At 35.1% G+C, this 26,926-nt stretch overlaps 4 protein-coding genes across 4 annotated transcripts in view; all 4 read right to left on the bottom strand.

Annotated features, from left to right (window-relative positions):
* Positions 1-2,308: 2,308 nt before the first annotated feature.
* LOC107586861 (calpain-2 catalytic subunit-like) lies at positions 2,309-16,055 on the bottom strand. Its single transcript, XM_016274412.1, has 8 exons — positions 16,033-16,055; positions 14,456-14,541; positions 12,390-12,464; positions 12,146-12,306; positions 11,811-11,953; positions 3,268-3,291; positions 3,146-3,157; positions 2,309-3,027 (listed from the first exon to the last, which is right to left on the bottom strand). The coding sequence occupies exons 4-8, from the start codon at positions 12,303-12,305 to the stop codon at positions 2,794-2,796; spliced, it is 573 nt and encodes a 190-aa protein (XP_016129898.1). The 5' UTR covers position 12,306; positions 12,390-12,464; positions 14,456-14,541; positions 16,033-16,055; the 3' UTR covers positions 2,309-2,793.
* On the bottom strand, positions 4,400-9,782 carry LOC107586859 (calpain-1 catalytic subunit-like). The gene is made up of 10 exons (XM_016274410.1): positions 9,684-9,782; positions 9,169-9,441; positions 8,819-8,891; positions 8,607-8,725; positions 8,386-8,519; positions 7,951-8,125; positions 7,632-7,703; positions 6,545-6,630; positions 5,164-5,238; positions 4,400-5,081 (listed from the first exon to the last, which is right to left on the bottom strand). Exons 2-10 carry the CDS (start codon positions 9,403-9,405, stop codon positions 4,898-4,900), a joined length of 1,155 nt encoding a protein of 384 aa, XP_016129896.1. The 5' UTR covers positions 9,406-9,441; positions 9,684-9,782; the 3' UTR covers positions 4,400-4,897.
* A 1,324-nt stretch (positions 16,056-17,379) lies between the features above and the next one.
* Positions 17,380-19,573, bottom strand: vcpkmt (valosin containing protein lysine (K) methyltransferase). The gene is made up of 5 exons (XM_016274411.1): positions 19,189-19,573; positions 18,901-19,014; positions 18,266-18,338; positions 18,007-18,126; positions 17,380-17,795 (listed from the first exon to the last, which is right to left on the bottom strand). The coding sequence occupies exons 1-5, from the start codon at positions 19,488-19,490 to the stop codon at positions 17,688-17,690; spliced, it is 717 nt and encodes a 238-aa protein (XP_016129897.1). The 5' UTR covers positions 19,491-19,573; the 3' UTR covers positions 17,380-17,687.
* Positions 19,574-25,992: 6,419 nt separating this feature from the next.
* The window catches only part of LOC107586858 (calpain-2 catalytic subunit-like), a 32,127-nt gene continuing 31,193 nt past the window's right edge, over positions 25,993-26,926 (bottom strand). Inside the window, exons 13-14 of the mRNA XM_016274409.1 lie at positions 26,631-26,839; positions 25,993-26,530 (exon numbers count right to left, since the gene is read on the bottom strand). Of these exons, the coding sequence (XP_016129895.1) occupies positions 26,521-26,530; positions 26,631-26,839 (219 nt within the window). The 3' untranslated portion in view covers positions 25,993-26,520. The remainder of the gene's footprint in view (positions 26,531-26,630; positions 26,840-26,926) is intronic.

Below are 26,926 nucleotides of genomic sequence, written 5' to 3'. Positions count from 1 at the left end.
TTTTCATTTTTGGGTGAACTCTTTATTTGACTATTTAACAGCTTGTTGCACTATTGTGGATGTGTGTGCATATATTGATGATAAGAGATGGCACAGTCTAGCCAGGCTTATGAGTTTTTGTATACATGATTTTTATAGATGCAACAGAAGCACTAAAACCTAAAAGGCTACATTTATGAGATTACACTGAGAATCAGCTGCGGTGACACAGCACAGATGGCTTCACTTTTAATGGCTTTTAATGGGGTTTAACCCCAGCAAACTCCATGACCTGGCAGTCCTCTGCAGGGTGCAGAGAGATGTTAACAGCTGATGTCCAGCAGTAAGAGCCTGAGAGCTGACCGGTCACATTCTGAAGCAATGTAGAAGGCTACTAACCGGTGTTCCATCTCAAGGGCCCAAAAATGGGTGGTGAAATAAGATTTTTTATTCCCAATACATGACCAAAAGCACCATTTTAAGCACAATATTAAAAGGAAACTTCATTATCTTTATAATTTGTAAATGAGTTCATATATGCAAAGCAAAACCTTATTTAAATTAAACAGTGTAAATGCCAAAATGTATTTAAATTTAAACTCTGAATTTCCCTCTAGCCAAAACTATAAAATAAAATGTTACTGTATTATGTGTTTCCGTCACATAACCAATGGGTAGCTGCAGCTCTGTTTCATATGTCTTACTAGTTTCTTTATGAAGCAGCTCTGGAAATACTCATTCAGATAGATATCCTGCTTTTTTTGTGCTTGTGTTGGCAGAGGAGGGCAGAGGTCATCCGAGGGTCAAACTTTCTAAAGTGACATCAAGCAAGGGAATAATCAAGATAAATTCCGTTTTTTGGAAAAAACTGACTGACTGTGCAACTTTAAGTTCCTCAGGTCCGCATTAATTATGACACAGAAAGCTGACATAAAATGCAAAACATGAAAACAAGTAAATGCTGTACACACGCAATGGCTCAGTGTGCTTTGTGTGTTGTGTCAACATATACACGTTGTGATTGTAGTAAGAGGCTCATGCATGCAAACGGGAGGCTTTTTAGGTCTGTAAAAAATTATCTAGAGCAGGGCTGTCCAAACTCAGTCCTGGAGGGCCAGTGTCCTGAAGAGTTTAGCTCCAACCCCAATTAAACACACCTGAACCAGCTAATCAAGCTCTTATAGGCATACTAGAAACTTGAAGGCAGGTGTGTTGAGGCAAGTTGGAGCACCGGCCATCTAGGACTGAGTTTGGGCACCCCCGATCTAGAGTTTAAAAACCATCCTTACACCATCCGCTTGACTAGAAAATATATGTTACTCCATATAATACAATTAAATTTTTTATATATGTATTTTATATATTATTAAATTAATAATTTAATAATCACTTTAAATAGTATCTTCCAGTTCATTTGTTCCTTCTAACACCCCATTTACACCTGGTTTTACACTTGGGTCCATATGAGGGGATGCAATATGAGGTAAACATTTCAAGCCCTTCCAAAATTAATCTACTAGTGGTTACTTATCTACTAATATAGTAAAATACTATATTTCAATTATTTATATTTTGCATGAAAACAAATTAATTTAGTTACAGTACAATGGGAAGATTTCCCCCCCCTAATACTGTAGTTAAGGGGTGTCCAATCCTGCTCCTGGAGGGCCAATATCCTGCAGAGTTTAGTTCCAAATAACTCCCTTACACACTTAACAATAATACACTTGCCTGGAAGTTTCGTGTGAGTCTGAAGACCTTGAGTTTGGTCCATGTGTATTTAATTAGTGTTGGAGCTTAACTCTTCAGGACAGTGGCCCTCCAAGAACAGGTTTGTACTGCATACCAACAGTGGCTCTGTGACAATAACCAGCCAATCTCTGAAACACTTTGTTTCAGTGTTGATTTTGGTACAAAACCAGAAATGCTCCCTTGAAATCCGACTTGTACCTCGGTCCACCAAGGAGACACATCTGAGACTCACGTTACAGGTGTACACATTGATACTTCTTGGCTGACTACTTGTGTTTGGTATCACAAGAGAAGGATCTCAGTCTCAGTTGTAAACGACACTCCTGTGTGCTGGCACGGTTCTGTGTTGCGACGCCCATTATTTATTTAGTAAACTACTGCCCTCTAGTGTAAGAAAACCTACGGTGTTACAGTCTACTTATCCCTCCAGAACCTAATTGGAGTGAAAACACTTTTAATATTTAATAAAGAACTAGATTTGGAACAATATAGTTTGCACACACTTCTCCTGTGAGTCGTCACAAAATTGTAAATCATTAAATGAAAATTAAAAAATAATAATAACCGATTACATAAATTAAAGTTTTTAATAATATGTGTCTTTATTATTGTTTGGTAGTGTACATTTCAGAATTGTGCTGTATCACTTGACATACTTATATTTGACCGTTGAGTAGCATATGAATTAGGCTTCATTCATTCATTCCTTCATTCATTCTGACTTTCTGAATGGCTCAGCACTGAAATGTCATTTAAAACTGTTGGTGACTGACTGACCTGACCCATACAGTTACAGTGAGACAGAACATCAAAAACCTCACAAATAAACAACAATGGTAACATTCATTTCACAGCTCACAGATTAACAAAATATTGAAGAGAAGGGGTGTAGAAGAAAAAGAAAAATAGTATAACCAGCTTGGTTACTCCAAATCCTATTTGAGCGGTTACAGAGATCAAAAATCTAGACTGGTAAACTGGTAAAAGTAGTAGGAGGGTGACCAGACCATGAACTGTTAAAGTGTTATTTTTAGCAAGGTACTTACAGTATTTATAATAACCTCACACATATGTCATTGCAGGTTTCTTTTTTCTCCTATGCGATTCAGTTTTTGCGAAGATGGACAGCATGAAATTTGCACACTCATTAGGATGGAAAGTAGAGGGCACAATGAGATACTCTCCTGGTTCAAGCTTGAAGAATTTCATCACATGTCTTGTATTGATGAAGTTCCCACTATCTTCCACAGATTGTCTGCGGTAAAATAACTTGGTAGAGAACTTCTCATCTTTCATCTAAAGTAGAATTAAATATTATCAGTTTATTTTATACATATCAAGTAATTTATTTATTGACAAAGACACATGTGGTTATAGTGTTTTTACGATTGAGCTTGAATTGTATTTTACTTGCCTCTGGTGGAATCTGTTAAAGTAGAAAAACATGGAACACACCATTAATAAATGGAAATTACTGGAATTACTGCATTCAGTGAGATTTTCTGTGAGTCTAGTAGAGTTATTGTTCATACTGACCAGATAAACATTGAAGCCAATGGATCACAGCTCACAGATTAACAAAATATTGAAGAGAAGGGGTGTAGAAGAAAAAGAAAAATAGTATAACCAGCTTGGTTACTCCAAATCCTATTTGAGCGGTTACAGAGATCAAAAATCTAGACTGGTAAACTGGTAAAAGTAGTAGGAGGGTGACCAGACCATGAACTGTTAAAGTGTTATTTTTAGCAAGGTACTTACAGTATTTATAATAACCTCACACATATGTCATTGCAGGTTTCTTTTTTCTCCTATGCGATTCAGTTTTTGCGAAGATGGACAGCATGAAATTTGCACACTCATTAGGATGGAAAGTAGAGGGCACAATGAGATACTCTCCTGGTTCAAGCTTGAAGAATTTCATCACATGTCTTGTATTGATGAAGTTCCCACTATCTTCCACAGAATGTCTGCGGTAAAATAACTTGGTAGAGAACTTCTCATCTTTCATCTAAAGTAGAATTAAATATTATCAGTTTATTTTATACATATCAAGTAATTTATTTATTGACAAAGACACATGTGGTTATAGTGTTTTTACGATTGAGCTTGAATTGTACTTTACTTGCCTCTGGTGGAATCTAAGTAGAAAAACATGGAACACACCATTAATAAGGTATGTGGAAAATAATGTGTTTTTTAACCTTAAACCGCATAAACACATTTCATTACACCAAATACACAAAATAATGTTCTTTTTTAGCAACGTCATATGACCCCTTTAATCAAAAGCCAAAGAAAACAAACAAGATTTGAAAACAGATTTAAAACTGGCTAGCGAAGGAGCAAATGTCACATTTTACAGGCAAACTATTCCAAAGTTTTGGAGCTGCAGCTGAAAAGGCCTGACCACCAGAGCTGATCCTCCCTATATGCAAAATACGAAAGCTGCGTAGGGCACCCGAAACACCAGGGCATGGGCATTAGCATGAATGATAATTTATTTTAATGCGGTGCGCTGTCGCCCTTTCTACGTAAAAATCAGTCAAATCATGTAATGTGAATGTCGTACAGTCTTGCTCGAGACTAAAAAAACAAGTTGAAAGCATACCGAGCTGCGGAAGAGACACTGTTTCTCAAGCGCTTTCCGCGAGCGAGATCCGAGACGGAGTGAAACACGGACAAATGTGTTTCATTCATTCATTCAGAACCACTCATACCCTACTCCAACGTCGAAAAAATGGCACCCAAGGGAAGCATGTAAAGTGAAAAGGGAAGAGGGCCTAAAATGGACCCTTGAGGCACACCGCATGACAAGGAAAACGACGAAGAAGAAAACTTCCCAATGCTCACTGAGAAGGTTCTGTCTTTGAGGTAAAAAGCCAACCACTGCAGAGTGACACCCTGAACACCTACCACCTTTTTCAACCGATGTAACAGAATACTATGATCAATTGTATCGAATGCCACGCTTAAATCCAACAAAACAAGCACCGTATATGAACCAGCATCGTCACTGCTAACCTTCAACAATGCAGTTTCCATGGTGTGCAGTGATCTAAAACCCGACTGAAAAGTACCTAAAACATTGGACATACTGATATAGGAATTCAACTGACGATAGACAACTAGTCTGCATGAATCTCTCTCTCTCTCTCTCTCTCTCTCTCTATGCATTTATATATGAGCTACCTTTATTATTGATGCAGCCACCAGCTGTAGTCCCAGATTCCCAGATACCATTGTAGTGTGTAGTTGTCCAAATACATTTAGAGGAACTGTCCAGAAAATCAGGTCTGAGGCAACAAATATCAGTGTCTTCGAAGTTTTTGGTGAAGTCCTCCATTGACATCCTGCAGTAAAGTACGTTACTGAAAACATTTGATTCATGTTTAATGCAGTGAGGTCACATGTAAAACTACAGTTAATACCCACCAGAACTCCCCATCATTGGCCAAAGAACGACACTTTGTTTGCTCCTTCTCACTCACTTTGTTCCACAACGATGACCTGAAAGTTATACAACAGCGTATTAAAATATTACATGGGCTTGTGCTACATGAGTAAAGAGTAAATAACAAGTAATAATGAGGAAATAATATAGCAAATAAAGCTGAAAATCCTGGATATCCATTGAGAGTATATTTAGGTGAGTATTACTGCAAATAGCTATATTTTACCTTTTCATCACTTAAGAAATGAATATGCTTCTTGTGTATTTTATGTTAGTATTTCTCTAAAAGATTATAGCTGGCTTTTCAATGGCACCAAAATAATAAGTCTACCATGCTGAATACCATATTCATTTATTTTTATTGGGTTATTTTTTTCCACAATATCACAATTTTAATACATTTTGAAAAATTGCACTACTGGGGTTTTGTGTGGATGCTGCCTTTTTTGGCATTTTGCAAAATTTATTACAAAATATATCAGGTGTTCTTTTTTTCTTTTACTTTTTTCTTTCTTTTATCAAAATAATAATAAAAAAATTAAGTCATGAAATTGGTCATTGCAGTCTTGTTAATCAGTATTCACACTAACAGAGATTAAATCGTCAAGCGCTGTTGGTTTTTCATTTGCCTGAAAAACCAACATCAAAGTTCCATCACCAACGGTCACTGTCATTCATATCACCGGAATTTGCTAACTCTCATTCATTGAATGACTATATGAATTAATGACTTTCTATTGTCTTTGTGACAGGTTGCCTTTAGTCAGACTTTTGTAATAGGCTTTCCTTTTATCAAACAAAAGCAGTGACATCATTTTTTTGGTGGGGAAAAAGTACAAAAGCACAAACATCGATTAGTTTTAGGAAAAGAGTTGTTGTGAGGTTTTGTTCTGTAGTCTCCTTAAAACATTCCAGTCTGTTAAAATGACAGAAATCTGTATGACAATTTCAAATATTTTTAAATGAAGTTCCAAACATATAATCAAAGCCTAATCATTCGATCCTGTCAATCATTATTCAAGCGTATAATAAGCAGCAGTCACTGGGCCGTCTCAGTGACAATTCTTCCGGCACCCCACAAATATAATATCTATATAATATGACGAGGACGTCATGATGAAGATGTACTGTGTAGCACGACTGAGCCATTCTATTAAGCTACATTTAGTTTTAAAGATCTACTATTTATAAGTTAAGCAGCTAACTTTGTTGTTTAGCATACTAAAAACCTAATACAACTCTCAAACCTCGTCAAGAATCCAAGTAAGAAAATAGTCATGAATTATCCAGTGTTACAAACAAACAATGTCACTTGATCAATGTTGTGATTGGTTAATCTATATAGTTTTTTGTGAGTCTTACTTGTCACTCCAGGCACCGTTCCACTCGCCTCTTCCCCACGGATTCAACACTCTCACCAGCCTCACTGGTTTTTCTTGGCATGTTACCTGTTACATCGTGACATGTTATTCAAAACTCTTCAAACCCTTATCGTGGGTTGCTACTTATTCTGGATGTCACCTAAACTCAGAATAGGCCATAGGTATTTCACCAGGATCATTATGAAATATCCTTTTACCACAGGACTGAACTGTCTGTACACAATGCTTTGAGGACAAACATTATTTAAAAAAAACTGTTCTTGCAAAACCACAGACTTGACGTAACAGGGATGAATACAAATGTACAAAGGACATACCAAAGTGTGGAGCTCATCTGGAGCCGAGGGCAATTAGTAAATAAACACTGGTGTACGCTATTACAACAACATTTAACATCAGAACAAAGCGTGCCTGTTGTCGCTAAACACCTTTTTTTGTATTATAAGCCTGTCGATATGGATGGATTATTATTATATAATAACTAACTATTAACTATGAAAATCAACCTCATGCTTAATGAAAACATTCCCATTACATGTGAAAACAGGTTCCAGAACAGAGCCTTGAGGGCGCTACTTGGGAACGCAACAAAAAGTAAAGTGCAAGAAGTTTTAAAACAAAGTCTCAGTTAAAATGAGTTAAAATGATTGAATTAAAAATTGTTGATGGCGAACAAACTCAGAAAAGATTGCAGTTGTCAGACCTCTAGATGGTGACATTTCTAAAGGGATTCAAGCTTTTTTTGTTATGGAATTGTCCAAGGAACAATTACCAATCTACCTGTATTTATCAATCATCTAAATGTGTATGGCCACTGACATTTTCATTTTTCCAAATTTTACCTTAAACACATTTCTGAAAGGAATTGTGAAAAATGTCAAACGTCAAATATGCAAATGGTTGAGAATAAATTGCTTAATTCTGAATTTTAAGAAATTAAGGGATGTGTTCCTTAAAGCAACGCTGGAATGCAGTTGATCTAACTTGCTATTAAAAACTTGGGTTATTTTAAAAGCTATTTAATCTGATGGTACTGTGATCTGACATTTAATTCTGTGCAGACTTACCTTAAAAACCCCCGTCACTGTATATGCGTGGCCTTGAACAATACCATTGGGTAATACATTCTCAGATGTTTCCTGATATGGTTTGAAAAACATACATATCATATTAGTAATGCTGCCAAAGTGAAATATGTAGCAGGAAATTTAAAAAAAAAGATTGTTTTATGTATTACATTGTTGTAAAACATTTTACTGTATTCATTTAGATTTAGTTAGACTTTAATGCAAAACCTAACAAAATTCTTCAATGACAGTGACTTATATGTCATAATGATAATATCCATTACAGTAATTAAAGATCAAGCCTGAGGTCACCACCTACCCCCTGATGGGAGCCACAGGCCATCAGAGCCTTAGTTTTGGCTGCACGGTCCATCAGGTTCCACAAATCAATAGCAGGTTTTTCTAGTTCAAGGCACACGTGGACGCCACCAGTGAAGTCTAGCAGAGCTTCAGATACACGACCAGCATCCATGTCAGCATAGGAGCCGCACACCCTATAAAAGGTATTCTACATATCAAGTATATACTAAACATGCTGTTGAAATACTTACATTTTTGATGATTATAAAATGACTGTTATTTTTGTGACAATGTAAGATGGCAAATGCTTCCATTTGTAAAGCACCTTTAATATCAGGTTACATACAAAACATTTACTGAAGGCCATGAAGTCTTGGTGAAATCATTTAATAAATAAACAATCTGATGCATAATTTGAAGAAAAATAATGTTACCACAACATACTGGTACCTACTTGGCATAAGCTTTCTCCAGTAATGCAGGCCAAAACTCATTAGATGTTTTTGAAAGAACAAAAACAAGTTTGCCATCGATTGTTGGAAGTTTGTCATCAATGACCACGTCAATCCATTTCCCAAACCGCCAGAACTATACAAAATAAGCACAACATAAGGCTTAAGGGCTGATGTAATTTTAAACAGCATTCAGTTATACTTAAAAGACCAAAGAACTCACTCTGAAGTGGAATATCCCTGCATAATCTTTACCAAATGACTGGTCAGCTGGCATGACCTGGTCCATGATGTCCTTCTGAAATGTTAAAGCACCAACTGAAGCAAGAAACCAGCAGTTTCCTGAGGAAAAAAATGAGCAAAACTAGTGTTTCAATGAGTTGACCAAAGGCTTTCTGGTGTATATGCCTACTAGAAATACATAAATAAACATACCTAAATAAGATCCTTGGGAATAGTCAAACCGGGAGACCCCCTGTACAATGATCTGAGGGTCTGACACTATTTTCTAAAAAAAAAAAAAAAGATTGTGAAAATACAGAGAAACTTGGTCCAATGATTTGGGGATACCAGAAAAGGACATTTAAATTCAGAAAATGCACTTTGGGTCTGCTTTCAAGACACTTGAGATGTCTTCCCACAATTGTAAATCAAAAATGCTGAGAAATGTCTCAGGTGAACCTGTTCTGACAAGCCCTAAGAGACATTCTGCAGTGTCTTTACAATGATTCTTTCAAACAAGTTACTGAAGGACTGAAGATGGAAAGTGAATACAGGTAACTTACTGATGGTCTCAACCATTCGATTTGGTCCAGATCCAATTTAAGTTTGTTCTTTGGGTCAATGGAGCTGCTTTCTGGAGGGAACTTGTCATCAACAAATCTCTTTTGATTGGTGATGCAGCTCTTCTTCAACTCCTGGTAGTCCTGATCCAAGAATTTCAAAGGGTCGTCGAGAGTGCCCGTGTTGTCATTTGGTGTGGATTCATTCTTGGGTTTCTTGTTTACACGAGGTGGAGGCATTTTTTTCAGTTGCAAAAGTCTGTTTCTTCGGATAAACTATAATGAAAAACAGATGAAGGCGTCACGTCTGGTGATATGACACCACTATGTTAAGCTATGTTTTGTTTTCAAAGACCTAAAAGATAAGGGACTCTAGACTTGTTTGACTAGTTTGGGAGTGTATTCTTGCCCCTTTGAAAAATATATCTTGATAGTTATTCAGAGACATACAACATAATTAGTGGATAAGCAAAATTTTGAAGATATAGTATATTTTACCTTCAAGGATAATAACTTACCTAAATGAGCAGTCTTCTCCTACTAGATTTGATTACTCTCTTTGTTCTGCCCTATGGCTCTGGAATTCTGTGCTCACACTGAATGATGTTTTCAGGAAGTGTGCAGTGTTTTGTTCTGCACAGTACGTCACGGCACAGGTATACCATTGTGCAAAAGATTCCAAATTCCTCCCACCACTGTTGTATAATTTACATAACAATAAATTCCACCATGTATACATTTTACTCAACATAGAAAGATATCAATATAAGCAAATAAAAGCAGTTTGAATCTCAAATGTCTTACAATTAACTTAGAATGAAAAGTCAGTGTTTATATAATAGATAATTAATAAAGAAACTGTATCTGATTGGTCCTAAAAACAGTTAAAATTGTATGAGATTATGAAAATACAAAAACTCAAGCTACTGATTACTTCACAATCCTCATTTTCACACCTGAGGCTTAATATGAGCCCATAAACCACCTATGTATTATTTTTAATTAATATGTAGTTTATTTGTTCATATTTGGTGCAGAAAAGGGGATATCATGTATGTTCAGGTGTTTTTTTTATGGGAATTCTTATGAACATAAGACAAACAACATAAGATTATGTGACAGTTATAACAGTGTTATGAACTCAGTGTAGGTCATATTTGTAGTTTGGTTTCTTCGTTGATTTTCGTCTTCGTTTTTTGTGTGTGTGTGTTGTACAGGTGCATCGCAATAGACAGTGTCGGGGGAGAAAGTCCAGGCCTGGTCCTCTCTCCCCTGACACTGTCGTCACTCCTCCCTTTTATCCTTCCGGAGCTCCTCCGTGAGACTCGAGACCGGTGAGTGGTGCAGGTGTCGCTAATGATCAATTACTCCACCGGCCTTGCTCCGTTCCCATGGCTCTCGGCCCCGCCCCACTCGTCACAGATAGAATTAGCAAAATCACTTAACTTCTAAATACTGGCTAGGATACAGCAATGTATACCTTCCTTCTGCTCGAACAAACAATCAAATCAAACGCATAGTTCGTTCAACAACGATGTATAAAACAACCCAACACATTTGGTTAAACAAAGTGGCAAATTTTCTTACAAAATAATCAAACGCAACAAAACAAAGCACTTCCAAAATATGTCCAAAACGCAATGGGAATTTCCAAAAGATCCCGGACGAGCCCCCATTTGTCACGGCTTGTGTGCCAGCTATGACAATAGTAATAGAAAAAAGTAACTTAAAATTAGAAAAATAACCAGGTATAAAGTCATGAAATAGATAAAGTAATATGAAAAGAGATATAAAATAGCATAAATGAAGTACAAAACAAATGTATGTTTGCTTTCTTTAAACAATTTTTAATAGACATTTGTACAAACTCAAGCTGTTAGTTTCAAATGACAAAAATTATAAAACATCGGTGTATTCCTCCAAACCTGGAATTCTGAAGCATAGTGTGTGTATGCACGACATTCTATTTAGACCTATGTATTAAACAATGATTTTGAGAAACCCCATTTGTAAAACAGATGTGAAGTGCGATGTCTATATATTCATGTAAAATTACATGATCAGGGACTGAAAGCAACATTTTTTTTCCCTAAGGTTTTGCTATAATGTGACGAAAATAAAATAACTAATATAAAATCAATGCACTGGTGTCTTTCCATTCAACTGGTGTCCCACTGATGTTCCTTAATGATCTCATACAAGATTTCTAATTTCTCTTAAGGGATCCACTCTTTAAGAAGATGGACAGCATGAATTTTGCACACTCATTAGGATTTAGAGTGGATGGTACAATGAGATACTCTCCTGGTTCAAGCTTGAATAATTTCATCACATGTCTTGCTTTGGTAAATTTCTCAGTAGCTTCCACAGGACGTTTATTATAGAAGAACTTGGCTGGGAACGTCTCACCTTTCATCTAAAAGGGAATGAAATATAAACTTGTATTTACCCAACAACTTTATTTAGAGATACATATAGTTAATAGAGTAATTACATCTATGTATGTATTAGAATTTACTTGCCTCTGGTGGTATCTGTTAAAGTCGAAAATAGAATAATAACACACAATTAATATGTGGAAACAAAAATAGTTGTATCCTTTGACTTTTGATAATACTGACCGCAAAAACACTGAAGCCGATGGAGTAGTTAGAAACAAGACTTCTGTATCTGTTTTCATGTTTCTGCATGAGGGACACCAGTATGTTTTCAGGACACTGGCCTCTAGCACATTCCTCATCAAGAACCTCAATCCTCATCCGAAACTGAGGGTTTGTCCAGAAAGTCTCTAAAACACATCCAAAGAATCAGACCTTTGTGTTACACATATACACACTAAATCGCCAAAAGTATACACACTCAAACATTACACAAATATGTTTACTTGTTGAACATTTAATGGTTTTCAACATTAATAAGGCCCTCAACATATTAAGATTACACTCACTCCTCACTCGCTCTCATTATAGACATGAAATACCTTTAATACTGGGGCGGCCACCAGCTGTAGTCCCAGCATCCCAGCTGCCATAATAGCATGTGGAAGTCCAGCTGTATTTAGAGGAACTGTTCAAAAAATCAGGACTGAGGCAACAAATATCAATGTCCCTGAAGTTTTCAGTGAAGTCCTCCATTGACATCCTACAGTAAAATATGTTACTGAAAAAAATTTATTCATATTTAATGCAGCAAAAGATCAATCTGAAAGTACAATTAATGCCCACCAGAACTCCCCATCAATGGCCGAAGAACGACAATTGGATTGGTCACTTTCACTCACGTTGTTCCACAATAATGACCTGAAAGTAAAAAAAAAAAGCATATACAATAATAGATTGGGTTTTGTTATAGCACAGTAACTTTGGCTGTGCAGATATCTCTATCCAGTGGTGTGACTGAGAGTATATTCTCTACCAGGGATATAGCACTGGAAATAAAATTATACCTTTGAAGCTGAATATATTTTTGTAGTAAATAAATATCAAATGTTAACAATTGCACAGCAAGGATTGATGGACTGAGAGTTAGCTTAGATGAGTGCGTCAACTTAAAGTCAATTTTAATATTAACCATCTATTTAAATGTTTATATTATAATAAATACTTTTTTATTTTAACAGACTGGAATGTTTTACAGTAAAACATTACATAAATAAAAAGTTTTTTTTTTTTGTACTTTTTATTATTTAGTTAAACTGAAAGTATTATGTTTGTACTTTTGGTCTTTTCTCCCACCAAAACAATGATGTAATTTCCTAGAAGATGATGTCACTAATGAACTGGCTTTTGTTCACGAAAAGGACAGCCTATTACAAAAGACTGACAAAGACAACCTATAAACAAAAGACAACAAAAGCTGTCTTTTGTTGCCAGGTGAATGCTGGCGATATGAATGACAGTGACCGTTGGTGAAATAAAACAACAAACACTGTTAGTGTGAACGCCTTCTAACAGGACTGTAACTCCATATTGAAAATATATAAGAAAAAACTATTCTAAACTGATTACCAATTATTAATTAGCATACGTTTCATTAGCAAAATAAAACAGAACAGAATATTTTCAAATACATTTTAGACTGTGTGGACATGACGTCAAAAATTTGCAAAATTTGCCCCACTGTTCACTTATTTGTAGGAATAGTATATAGTAGGAATGACCCATGTAGTTAAAGGGATAGTTTACCCAAAAATGAAAATTCTGTCATTAATTACTCACCCTCATGTCATTCCAAACCCGTAAGACCTTCGTTCATCTTTGGAACACAAATTAAGATAGCACCATGTGCATGCGTTGTTTACGTGCAGGATACTTTCCAAAACACTGAAAATATATATATATACTAAAAAAAATTTAAGGTAAGGTTGCAATCAATTTATTTTTTATTAATTTACAATTTAATTTATTAAACAAATTTAGTTTACTAACTTTCAGCAAAATGTGTTTATTTAAATGTAGCTAAAATAAATGGATTGCAACCACTTACAATGAATAATTTTTTTTCAGTGAATAGCGCTATAGGGTGACGCGGAGTAGAAGAATTGTTGAATAAAGTTGTTATTCTTGTTTTTTGGCGCACAAAAACTATTCTCGTATAGCTTCATGATATTACGGTTGAACCACTGATGTCACATGGACAATTTTATCGATGTCCTTTCTACGTTTCTGTGCCTTGATCATGCTAGTACCCTTGCTGTCTATGGAAGGTCAGAGAGCTCTCAGAATACATAAAAAATATCTTAATTTGTGTTCCGAAGATGAATGAAGTTCTTATGGGTTTGGAAAAAGGGTGAGTAATTAATGACAGAATTTTCATTTTGGGTGAACTATCCCTTTAATGTTAGTAAGCTAAGCTTAGTATAGACCCAAAATAGTATGCAAGATTAAAATTAGTGTCCCACAACATAGTATGCTGAAATTAGTATCCTAAAGATACCAAGGCTTTCTACTATTTCCATGCACACTTATATGGCTAATATAGCAAAACCTCTTGCGCTCTGGAGGAGAAATCGATTCAGGACTATGAACACAAAAATAAAAAATAAAAAAATAAAATCTCTCGAACATGGTATTGGTGAGTTGCTTAAACAGGTTTGCAGTAAACATGAAATTAAATTAAACGTGGATTCCAGTGACAGGATGCACATACAGTTATGCAACAAAATGGTTTTGCAATGTGATAGTGTGTCACAAAACTAACCTACTCTTCTGCTACACAATCAAAAAGTAAATATTAGTAAATATACAATGACACTTCATACATCAATTAGTGAGTTTCATTTGACTCTTACTTGTCACTCCAGGCACCGGACCACTCGCCTTTTCCCCAAGGGTTCAACACTCTCACCAGCTTTACTGGTTCTCCTTGGGATGTTACCTGTCAAATTCACATACTTTCTGTTCAAAATGCTTATAATGAAAGTCTATGAACCCTTACTGTGGGCTTGTTACTTTTCTGTAGAATGTCAGATTCTACTGTCACAACAGCACTGACAGCAGTTCCGATCCCAGCCTTCATAGAAAGCAGCCACCCATTTGCCTATGCTCAACAGCTCCATGATTATTAGCTATTACAGAAGGTTCCAACGCTCACTGATGCTTCAGAAGGAAAAACGATGCATTAAGAGCCGGGGGGAGAAACCCTTTTGAATTTGAAGATCAGGGTAAATTTAACTTATTTTGTATTTTGGGAAACATGTAAGTATCTTCTGTAGCTTCTGGAGGGCAGCACTAAATGAAAAAAAAAATGATATTTAGGCAAAATAAGAAAAGTGTACACATCTTCATTCTGTTCAAAGGTTTTCACCCCCTGGCTCTTAATGCATGGTTTTTCCTTCTGGAGCATCAGTGAGCGTTTGAACCTTCTGTAATAGTTGCATATGAGTCTCTCAGTTGTCCTCAGTGTGAAAAGATGGATTTCAAAATCATACAGTCATTGCTGGAAAGGGTTCAAATACACAAAAATGCTGGAAAAACAAAGAATTTGTGGGACCTGAAGGATTTTTCTGAAGAACAGCAGGAAGTTTAACTGTTCGGGACAAACAAGGGACTCATGAACAACTATCACTGAACAAAAAAAGCACAGCTGTGGATCATTCAGGTAACAACACAGTATTAAGAATCAAGCATACAGTATGTAAACTTGTAAGTGGGGTCATTTTTATAAATTCAACTATTATTTTCTCTTGTGGACTATATGTAAACATCTTTTATGTGAAATTTCTTATTCAGGCCAGTACTAAATAAACAATACCAAGCATTTTGTATGATCCCTCTTATTTTGGTAAAATAATTAACATTTTGCCGATTCTGCAAGGTGTATGTAAACTTTTGACTTCAACTGTATGTCATGAATACTGTATGAATTGACTGTATGAATCTTTGAGTGGTTAGGGATTAAGTTGATTCGTACTAACATTTACTATAACCAAATTGATGGGCTGGTTGAATAAATTAATCAGACATGAAATATATGATTTGTAAGTTTAACAGTAAGTTAGAACTTGGGATGCGGCTTAAGTTTGTTATTCACAGTCTGAGAGTTTCCTCAAGCTTTCACTGGGTTTTACCCATTTGAGCTGTTCTATGGATGTTAACCGTGTTGTGTGCTTGACATCCTTAAAGAGAACTGGAAAGAGGAACTTTCAAGAACAAAATTTAATAATTGCTGGACATAAGAGTAAAGCTCCACACCCTGGCATGGCTAAAACAGAAGAAATCGCTCCAGGCCCATGAACATCAAATCTGACTGTATAAGAGGGAAACTCAGCTGTAGGAATTTGCACTGGAAGACAAAGCATTTGTATTACGCCCACCACTGACCTAATTACATGACATTTAAATGACATTTAATTCTGTGCAAACCTACCTTGAAAACCCCTGTCACTGTATATGCATTTGTAAGTGGGGTCATTTTTATAAATTCAACTATTATTTTCTCTTGTGGACTATATGTAAACATCTTTTATGTGAAATTTCTTATTCAGGCCAGTACTAAATAAACAATACCAAGCATTTTGTATGATCCCTCTTATTTTGGTAAAATAATTAACATTTTGACAGAAGAACAGAAGAACAGAAGAAACAGAAGAAATCGCTCCAGGCCCATGAACATCAAATCTGACTGTATAAGAGGGAAACTCAGCTGTAGGAATTTGCACTGGAAGACAAAGCATTTGTATTACTCCCACCACTGACCTAATTACATGACATTTAAATGACATTTAATTCTGTGCAAACCTACCTTGAAAACCCCTGTCACTGTATAATATACTTTACCTTCTAGGATACGACGACAACTCTGCGAGTTCACCTAAATGAGCAGTTTTCTCTTTCGACTGATTCTTTTGTTCTGCCCTAGGCTCTGCAGTTCCATTCTGACCGAAAGCTGTTTTTAGAAAAGGGCGCAGCATTATGTGTAAAAGGTTTTTCCTCCCACCTGTAAAACTGCATAACAGTAATTACCACCAAAAATAGCCCTAAGTCTGAACATAGAATCTTGGTAAACCAGCAGGCTTAATGTTGTTTATATATAAGTATTAACAAAGAACCTGCATCCAACTAATCCTTAAAAAAAGGTACATTTATACGAAATCATGAAAATACAGAAGCTCAAGCTATTGATCTCTTCAGTTATTTTCCCACCACTAAATTCAGTACAATCTTTATTTTAAACCAGTCATATACTGTATTTGCATTGATACCAGGTAAGATCAGGTGGTCCGAAGTACAATCAGTTGAACATTACTGTTCAGTATTACTATTAGCAATTAGAAAGTGTCACATCTGCCTCTGTAATTAATAATGATCCAAATATTTAAATACAAACATGAATAAGAATCTAATAATTAATAGATTAGCTTCAAATCTCAACAATTGCAATTAAAGTCAAAGTATGTCTGCATCCAGATGTAGCTCTTTAGTTACTAAAATCTGAAGAAATTCTGAAAGATTCCACTTCTCCACTGTACACTGCAACCACAACTTTGCTATCTCTAATGCGTAATGCGCTCAATAACCCAGAATAACAATGGCCAAAACGGACCCTCCTGTAAAAAAAGCTGCAACAACACAATCTCATGTTTAGTGATACTTTTCTAGCATTTTCTGAAGGTTTTTTAATTATTTAGCATCAACAAAATGCTTTTTGTTAATTTTAGAAAGTTTATTTACAGATCATCACACTCAGTTTAGCATTCTCTAAATCGGTATGTAAAAAAACACATTTGAGATTTTTGCCAGTTAACACACAGAACCATTCACTTTATTTTTGCTAGTTAACACACACAGAACCATTCACTTTATTTTTGCTAGTTAACACACACAGAACCATTCACTTAAACCTGTTTGTCTGCAAAGACACATAAGCTCACATTAAGGCCGACCTCCCATACCACATAAAAAGCACTTAAAAACAGTTTGTATTCATATGGTTCAGTGTCAAACATCTGACCAACAACACCACAGTCCATTGAAACACAAACACATCCTCGCCATTTCAAACAGAAGAGCAAATAAAGCCATTCAGTCGACTCTTCGCCGCAGGTGGAGAATGTGAATGTCAGGACTGTTGAACTCAGGGTCTTGTTTCTCAGATGGGATCTCCTCTGTCTGGAATTCTTGCAGAAGTAGCTGTGAAAGAGTATTTGATGAAGAATAAGATAACAGCAGATTTAGCATGGCGATGCATTTAACTGGCTTTTAACTCATACAATTAAATATATATAATCTGCATACCATTACTTGGAGCTAAAAGACCAACTGGTCTAATACACTCTCATTAACATGTGCCACTAAATATGACAATGTAACTATTTAGTGTTTTACAGTTTGATTCTCTTACCTCAAAGAATCTCTTTTCTATTTCAGGATTTACACCAACAGTGCGCTGCTCATAGCAACAGATGATACACGTCTCTGGTCCAGCCAAGAGTTTCAGAGTCTCCACCAGTGGCTCCACAGACTGTGGAGTATACAACACTGAGGCTATTAAACCTAGTACTGTTAATTATTCAGCACTGCAGAGCTAACTATTGCTGTATGGGAACACAGGTTTAAGAAAAATGAAATAAATGATTGTGTAATATTCATTGTTACAGTACCTGCTCATAGTAGATACAATCAGCCATCAGAATATAATGAGGAGGAGGTAGAAATTCTTCGACATCTCCTCCCCTTTTAAAAGGAAAATGTTTCATAAGTTGTCATTATTTCATAATACATTTTCATGAAATAAAAAAAACCTTTGGTAACACTTTATTTTATTCTCGCTATTTATGTACTAGTTGCTTATTAGCGTGCATATTACAAGCATACTGGCTGTTTATTAGTATTTAAAAACCACATATTAATGCCTAAATCTGTATGACCATATTTTAGATCCCTTAATCCGACCCCACTTAACAACTACCTTACTGACTATTAATATGCAGCAAATTATGAGTTTATTGAGAGAATAGTGAATATGTGTTCCCTATTCTAAAGTGTCACCATAACTTAAATTGTACAAAGATATTTTTGTTCCACTGTAGAAAGCAAATCATACAGGTTTGGAAAATATAAAGAAGAGTAAATGATGACCGAATTTTCATTTTTGGGTGAACTATGATCATGGTAGCTATAATGTGGCCAACTCCATAGCTGGGTCTCAGGAGGATATATATATATATATATATTATAAGAAAGGAAACACACCCCTTCCAAAAAAAGGTCCTGTAGGATAAAATGTAGTACAAACCATTTCAGTACCTTGGCTGTGATTGAGCCTGTATGGATGAGATGCTGATTTTTCCTAATGTTTAGTTGAAGGAGAAGCTGCAGGTCTTCCAGATCTGTCACTGTGACATTTGCCCTATGGGTGCACATTATTAAAATACTTTTAAATCAACCACATGTATGAATAATATTTATTAAGAGGAATTCATCAAAATCCTAATTTTCTTAAGTTGTTCATTATGGCCATTTATACATCTTATCGGTTTTAATTTAATAGAGGAGTTCACAGGGCACAGCATTCATAACTCACCCCAGAGTTGCAGCCACGAGACCCACGAGTCCTGTTCCTGCGCCCAGTTCAATAATGTTCTTCGAGGACCACGTACTAACAGCAGACTGAACACAGCTGAATTGTTCCGTTTCGAGGTATTTTGACAGGACAATAGCAGCGTCCCATACTACACAGCCCACGTCCCCTTTGCTGCACTGATACATTCTTAAAACAGAGCCGTCATTTTTCTCTATTTCCCGAACAAAATAATCTTCCGAATCCTCGTCAGTCGCCATGTTCTTTCTTAGCTCGCTGAACACTGAACATTCCACGTCACGCATCTGCGTGACATCTGATTCGCGCTTTTTTTCTTTTCTTTTTTCTTCCAACTAAAAGATAGAATGGACTCATAATACTGGTATGAGTATTTATGTAATGTTGGGTATTTTAGAAAATATTTTAAGTGTTTTTTTTTTTTTTCATTTGTGGTCTGGTGGTATTTTACTTAAATATCCAACATGAAAATAAAAGAAAATGGACCTAGTTCGTTTTTGGAAGCCATTTGCTATAAAATGCAATTGTAGTAAGTCAGTCGACTCTAATTTGAATCGTTAGAATTATGCTATGTGTACTAATATTGGCGTATCTACAGTGTTATTCTTTATCAGAGTATTTTTTATTGTTTATTATTGTTACATTTAAGTTTATAATCTCCGCAAACAACAGAGGGACCAAATAAAGTTTATTGAGTTCAGTGGCGTATAAAATTTCCCGAAATGCTTGATCAGTAGTAGCACATAATTTACAGACAAACATAAAAACTAGGCTAGTCTGTACGTCACGCATCTGCGTGACATCTGATTCGCGCTTTTTTTCTTTTCTTTTTTCTTCCAACTAAAAGATAGAATGGACTCATAATACTGGTATGAGTATTTATGTAATGTTGGGTATTTTAGAAAATATTTTAAGTGTTTTTTTTTTTTTCATTTGTGGTCTGGTGGTATTTTACTTAAATATCCAACATGAAAATAAAAGAAAATGGACCTAGTTCGTTTTTGGAAGCCATTTGCTATAAAATGCAATTGTAGTAAGTCAGTCGACTCTAATTTGAATCGTTAGAATTATGCTATGTGTACTAATATTGGCGTATCTACAGTGTTATTCTTTATCAGAGTATTTTTTTATTGTTTATTATTGTTACATTTAAGTTTATAATCTCCGCAAACAACAGAGGGACCAAATTAAAGTTTATTGAGTTCAGTGGCGTATAAAATTTAGTAGTAGCAGATAATTTACAGACAAACATAAAAACTAGGCTAGTCTGTTGCAAGCTAGTGATTTTAATACAGCTGCAGATGAGAGTTTTAATACGTACCACAAAGTTAATACATATTTGTGACACGTATGCACGGTTTGTGATTGCTGTAAATTATGCTGTATGGATTTGTTGTTGCTGTTCTTCGATATATTGTAGTTTTATATAAAGCCGCTAGAAGGCAGCGCAGACAGTTTTTGTTTTATATATTTTTTTTTTTTATTGCTTAATGTACATAACAAGACAGGGAACAACCAACAATGTAAGACACTTCCATTGAGACTTACACAGAGTTTACATTAAAGAAGAAGAAAAAAAAACATCAAAAATAAAGAAATAAACACAAGGAGCAAGGATGAAAACAAAGATGTAGTCGATGTAGACATTATAAAGAAAAAAAGATACTAACGTAATAAATAATTTGACAAAGAGAAGCATAACTTTTCAGATTGTCTATTATGTTTTTTGAAGCATTTGAAGCTCTGAAACATTTGAGCAAACTCACATAAAAATATATTGAAGGAGGGTTGACTTTTTTTTCCATTTACAAGTATGGATATGATATTTACCCATCAACAAAATAAAATTGACAACATCAGAGAAGGATGAATTTAAATCACACTTAAAAAAGAGGCCATCTTTTTGGGTTATAGGAGGAATTGTCTCCATTTTTACTGACAATCAGCTATGTATATCAAACCAAAATTTAGAAGAAACCTCACAGTAAAAGAAAAGCTGATCAAGTGTTTTAGGAAATGAAGAACAGAAACTACAAGGATCCACCTTGAAATGAAATCGTTTTTGTATAAAGTCACTAACTGGGTAAATCTTAAACATCATTTTGTAATGAGTCTCCTTGACCTTTGGAGCAACTGGGTATGCCATATAACGGGTAAAAGCTTTGTCCTTTACTGAGGTTTCAACATCTCCCAGAAAATAACACTGATAATCACCAGTGATAATACGTTTAAGTTCTTTGTAAATAAGTTTGTTATTACACTTACTGTCTAAAAGGTCAACATTACATATTTTCAAAGAGGGAAGAGAAACTACAGGTCTAGATAAAAGATCGGAAAAACTGCTTTGGATTATTCTTAACAATCCAGTGGGTATACACTCTAAAAAAAAATGCTGGGTTAAATACAACCCAGTGCAATTGCTGGGTTTGTCCCTATTTTACCCAGCACTGGGTTGTATTTAACCCAGCATTTTTTAGAGTGTAGCATTGCATGCCTTATTATAACCTTTTATTGTAGTTCTAACTCTGTATTTATTAATGAAATCATTATAAGATAAGAAAAAGCCATTATCATCTAATAAATTATGAATAAAAATAAAGCCTTGGCTATACCAATCACTTTTAAACAGAGATTTCCTATTAATAATTACAGCCCTATTGTTCCAAAGAGTGGAGTTGTGAGGGGAAAAGTTGTGGGTAAATATCATTTTCCAAAAAAGCAGTACTGGTTTATGAAAATTAGATGCCTTCTGAGGAATTTTGCAAGGGTCGAGATCACATCTCAACACAAATTCAAGGCCGCCAATATTTTTAAAAATGTGGTTTGGAATATGGTACCATATGGAGTGTGACTTTGTTAAACACGCTTTCAGCCATTTTATTCTGCATGTACCAAGAAGAGATTCAAAATCAATGGCTCTCAAACCTCCATGTTCATACTCTTTCACCATATGGAATGTACGTAAATAATGTGTTTTATTTTTTCCATATAAATTGAAATAAAATTGAATTCACCAATTTATCTACTCTTGGGGCAGTATACAAAGCTTGAGATAAATAAATATGTTTGGATATTCCCTCAGTTTTAGTCAAGAGAACTCTACCCAATATAGGTAGGTCTCGAGATAACCAATGATTTAAGGATTTTTTCATACTTTCTATTTTAGAGTTACAATTTGAGTGTTCTCTATTAACAACATCAATCATAACCCCTAAATACTTAACCTCTTTTTTCACTGGAATGCCCTCTATTGTGTCTAAGTTACAATTATGGATCACCATTAATTCACATTTTTTAAAGTTTAGAGTCAGACCTGATGCCTTTGAGAAGACAGAATTTTTTTCAATAACTAATGGAAGAACCTCTTTATTTTTAAGAAATAAAAGAGTGTCGTCTGCAAATTGGCTTATAGTAAAGGTCCTACCAAGAATGTCTATGCCTATATTATCCTCAAAATTTTTAATGAATAAAGACATTCGTTCAACTGCAAGATTAAAAAGTAATGGTGAGATAGGGCATCGTTTTTTAGTTGCATTTTTCCCACACTATATAAGGTAATTACAGCAAATTTCGAAATTCAAAATTTAGGTCAAATTCAAGCGTCCCTTACAGAATCGTCACTACATAGGAATTATGATGTGCTGGCAGGACCCTTAACTTCTCCACGCTGGAAAGGTCCACACTTTTTGGTCATCCACTCTGACATTGACAGCATCACCTAGACTCAGTACAGGTTTCTGACTTCACTGCGGCAGTTGTAGAAGAATGCTTGCTTACCTTTCACTTCTAACCTTTGCATCTTCTGGCCAGGTATGTTTCAGAATCACTAATCCCAATCCTTCTCTGCTAGAAATCAGTGTTTCTCTCTCTCTCTCTTATAATGTTCTTTACTTAAATTCTTTACAAGAAAACTGGACCACCACTATCACTTTCCAACTCATGCGCAGTGCCAAACCAATTATTAATAATAAAATGTATTTAACACAATTATCCCCTTATCCCCTTCAGTTTAATTGTATTATTATTATGTGAAATCTATGACACTTATTGTCTTCTCACTATGTCTAAAACAGTGTGTCCACAGAGAAGGGTTCTATCATTCATATGCAATAAAATGGATAAATGTGTTTTTTTAATGATGAAAAAGAGCTTGTTTTATCAAAAGCAACACTTAGTAATATGTCATATCAAAGCAAGGTTGTTTTTCTGTGACACATGCATGTTTCATAAGGTTTCAAAGTTGTGTCCCCACTTTTTGTCAACATCGTCAGACATTTATTAAAATGTAATTCAATCAGGCTATGTCAGGGGCAGCTGTCACTCTAAATGACCCCCTCGTCACATTTCTCCTCTGCAGAGTACAGCAGTGTCAGACAGGCTCTGCTAAGTTTTATGGTTTTAGAATATTTTAAATCTTAATGTTAATATTTCCTGTGTCACAACCATGATATGTCAACACCATCTTCCAATTTCTGAGGAAATTATTTGAAATATTTTGATCATTTTATTCTCCCGAAGCAGGTTCTATTAGCATCTAGCATCAACAGAAAAAAAACAAAATGGCTACTACAATTTTTTTTTTCAATTTTGCACCCTGTTTTGTCCCACTTTTCAAGAATCAGTGATCAGCAGTTCTCTGCTGTGCTGTCGGCAATGCTTACAATATGCTGCTCATCTCCATACATCATTATTGCTAACCTTCCTGCTAGCTGACACTTTTAGGGTTGTAGAATATATAGGAGAGCTCAGCAAGGCATTTTAGTCACATCCTGGCTTGAACCCTATATAGACACTGTACTGTGACTATTTTGGGAACATATTTTCCTTTGGTCAGTGGTTCCCAGCCCTCTTCCTGAAGCCCCCATTAACACTTGGATGAAACTGACCCAGGCATTTGAGTCTGCGTGCTGTGAATGGTGCTGAGTGAAGCTTTTTCAGGGGATAGTTGTTTCTTTGGTGTCAGCTGTTTAAATGACTCCTCAATTATCACGTGTGCATCATCTCCTGTATCAATTAAGTTAAATGATTTCTGATCTATTTTCATTAGTGTATTACAGTGCTAAATAAATGCAATACAAGGACATATACCGGTAATAAAGATTTAAATAATAATAATAGTAATAATAATAATAATAATAGCTTATTCATAAAGAAAAAGAGAGAGAACACAAGCACAGCTTTGCAGGAAACATACTGTATGCTGAGAAATATGAGTGAAAACTGTACAATTTTGTAAAAACGCTAAAAAATATATTATTAGGTTAACAGTAAGTTCCCGTACTATATACAGGGAACAAATGTAAAAGATCTAACTACACATTTCATGTAAATTTTAGTTTTACAGTAAAATGCTATTAATTGTACAATTTTTAGAACAAATCAGTGTATAATTTACATTCAAAAACTGTACATTGATATCCCTAGACCTATGTTTCTTAATAGTTTTTGTTATCAGTTATGTTCATTGGGGTTTTATGTTACATAATCAGTTGTTTAATGTATGTTTACTGCATTGTTTTTTAAATGTCGTGTTTTAGCATAATGGTGTTTTGTGTTTGCGTGAATGACACTGTGCACCTTGTATATATTAGTATATTCTTCAGCTTGTTTATTCAAAGCAATTCAGAAATTAAACGAGTCACACTAAAAGTTTAATGCTTTACCATATTTGAAAATATGTACCACATGCACTAAACCTTACCCTGAACCTAACCGATAGTGTTAACAGAAATAAACAATTTGAAGCAACTATGCCAGTTTAGATTATTTAAACTTTTTTTTTTTTACAATAGCCTGTACTCAAGTGCAAGTGAAGTGCTGTAGGTGAGCTACAGAGTAAGAAATTATGCAAGAAAATGTATGGAGCTATATGTAATGCAAATGTCAAAATGTATTAACTTAAAAATCATAGCATAGCAAGTTTCCAAGGACTCGCATGAAATTTTGTCTGAAAAGCAATAAAATATATATATTTTTTTTCAGATGGAAACAATAGTGAATGGAGCAAAAGAAGTGTTTATTTTAAAAAAGCAATAATGCTCTTCCACACACAAGTTAATGGCAAAAGATCAGTCAGGAAAATATTGAGAGCAAGTAAGAGCTAGTTGTTAGCTGTTAAAAATAGATACATATATTCCCTGGATATTGAAAGGGAGTAGGTCAAATAGCTGTTTAAGCCAGCTAACATTCATTTTGGCTCATCACCAAAATATGTATAGGCTATTGCTTCAGCCACAAGCTTTTAATTATACTTTAATGTAATTTTTATTTTCAATGATCTGAAAACAGTTCACAGACACTAAAATTAGAAATTTGGATAAAACGGGTGTTATTCCATTGAAAGGACAATATATAGTATAGATGCAAGACTTTGTTAACAGTAAGTTGCTTTGGACAAACGCTACAACAAACCAACACTCAACTTGTAAGTTACATGGGGGGGGGTAGAAATCGTGATCGTTTCATATGGGGAGCTTTATTTGCACTGTCTGCAGCAGTATAAATTGTTTGGAATCGACACAAGAATTACATGCACTTTCTGATATAATGACACACTTTCATTCATGGCTTTTAATTATACTTTAATGTAATTTTTATTTTCAATGATCTGAAAACAGTTCACAGACACTAAAATTAGAAATTTGGATAAAACGGGTGTTATTCCATTGAAAGGACAATATATAGTATAGATGCAAGACTTTGTTAACAGTAAGTTGCTTTGGACAAACGCTACAACAAACCAACACTCAACTTGTAAGTTACATGGGGGGGGGGTAGAAATCGTGATCGTTTCATATGGGGAGCTTTATTTGCACTGTCTGCAGCAGTATAAATTGTTTGGAATCGACACAAGAATTACATGCACTTTCTGATATAATGACACACTTTCATTCATGTTTTTTTTTTTTACAGCTTTTCACGTCAAGGTATCATTTGACAGGATTACAGTATTTTGCATAAAAAAAAGAAAAGTACAAGTATTTATTATCACCTTGCATGGCATGTAACAAAATATGCCATCTAACATAACTGATCAATTCTGAATAGCAACTACTGTAGTACATCACCCTCCTACCAGATGACACATTTGCTTTACAAACAAAAAACTATTTGTTAACAAATAAAGGTAAAACTCTTAAGAACAGAATAATTAACAAAAACAAATTCTGAAATTATTCACTGAAAGAAAAATTAAAGCACAAAAAGTAAAAGCAGAACATATTGATTCCTATTCATGTGACAAGTAATAAAGTCTGCAGACAATACAATGTTTACCTCACCCTCATCAAGAAGGTCTCCGTTCTACTCAGGAGTTTCTTAAATATGTCTGTTGGAAAGAGAAAAACTTTAGATCACAGAGCTGTAATTTCAGGTTACTCTAAACAGCCTTAAGCACATCCCATTCTTTAGACTGCATCACAACTTACTCCAAGTGTGTCTCATTCTTTGAGAAAACAGACAGGATAATGGAAGCAATTTCACCAGGATTCTCTGTGCAAGGTACAATCATATACTCTCCCGGCTCCAGCCTGAAGAATTTCATCACCTCTCTAAAACATAATAATTCATCAGTCTGTGCCACAGGCTCTCTGTCAATGAAGAACTCAGATGAAAACCTCCCACTTTGACTTCTCATCTAAAAGAGAATAATAAAACTTTAGTCTATTTAAAAGAATAAATACACGTAAACAGACTATTGTCTTGAAAGGGCCATTACAGTATA

The sequence above is a fragment of the Sinocyclocheilus grahami genome, unplaced genomic scaffold, assembly GCF_001515645.1.
Source record: "Sinocyclocheilus grahami isolate Dianchi unplaced genomic scaffold, SAMN03320097.WGS_v1.1 scaffold86.1, whole genome shotgun sequence".
Classification (NCBI taxonomy): Eukaryota; Metazoa; Chordata; class Actinopteri; order Cypriniformes; family Cyprinidae; genus Sinocyclocheilus; species Sinocyclocheilus grahami.
Note: the sequence above shows the minus strand (reverse complement) of the source record. Positions and strands in the feature narration are given on the sequence as shown.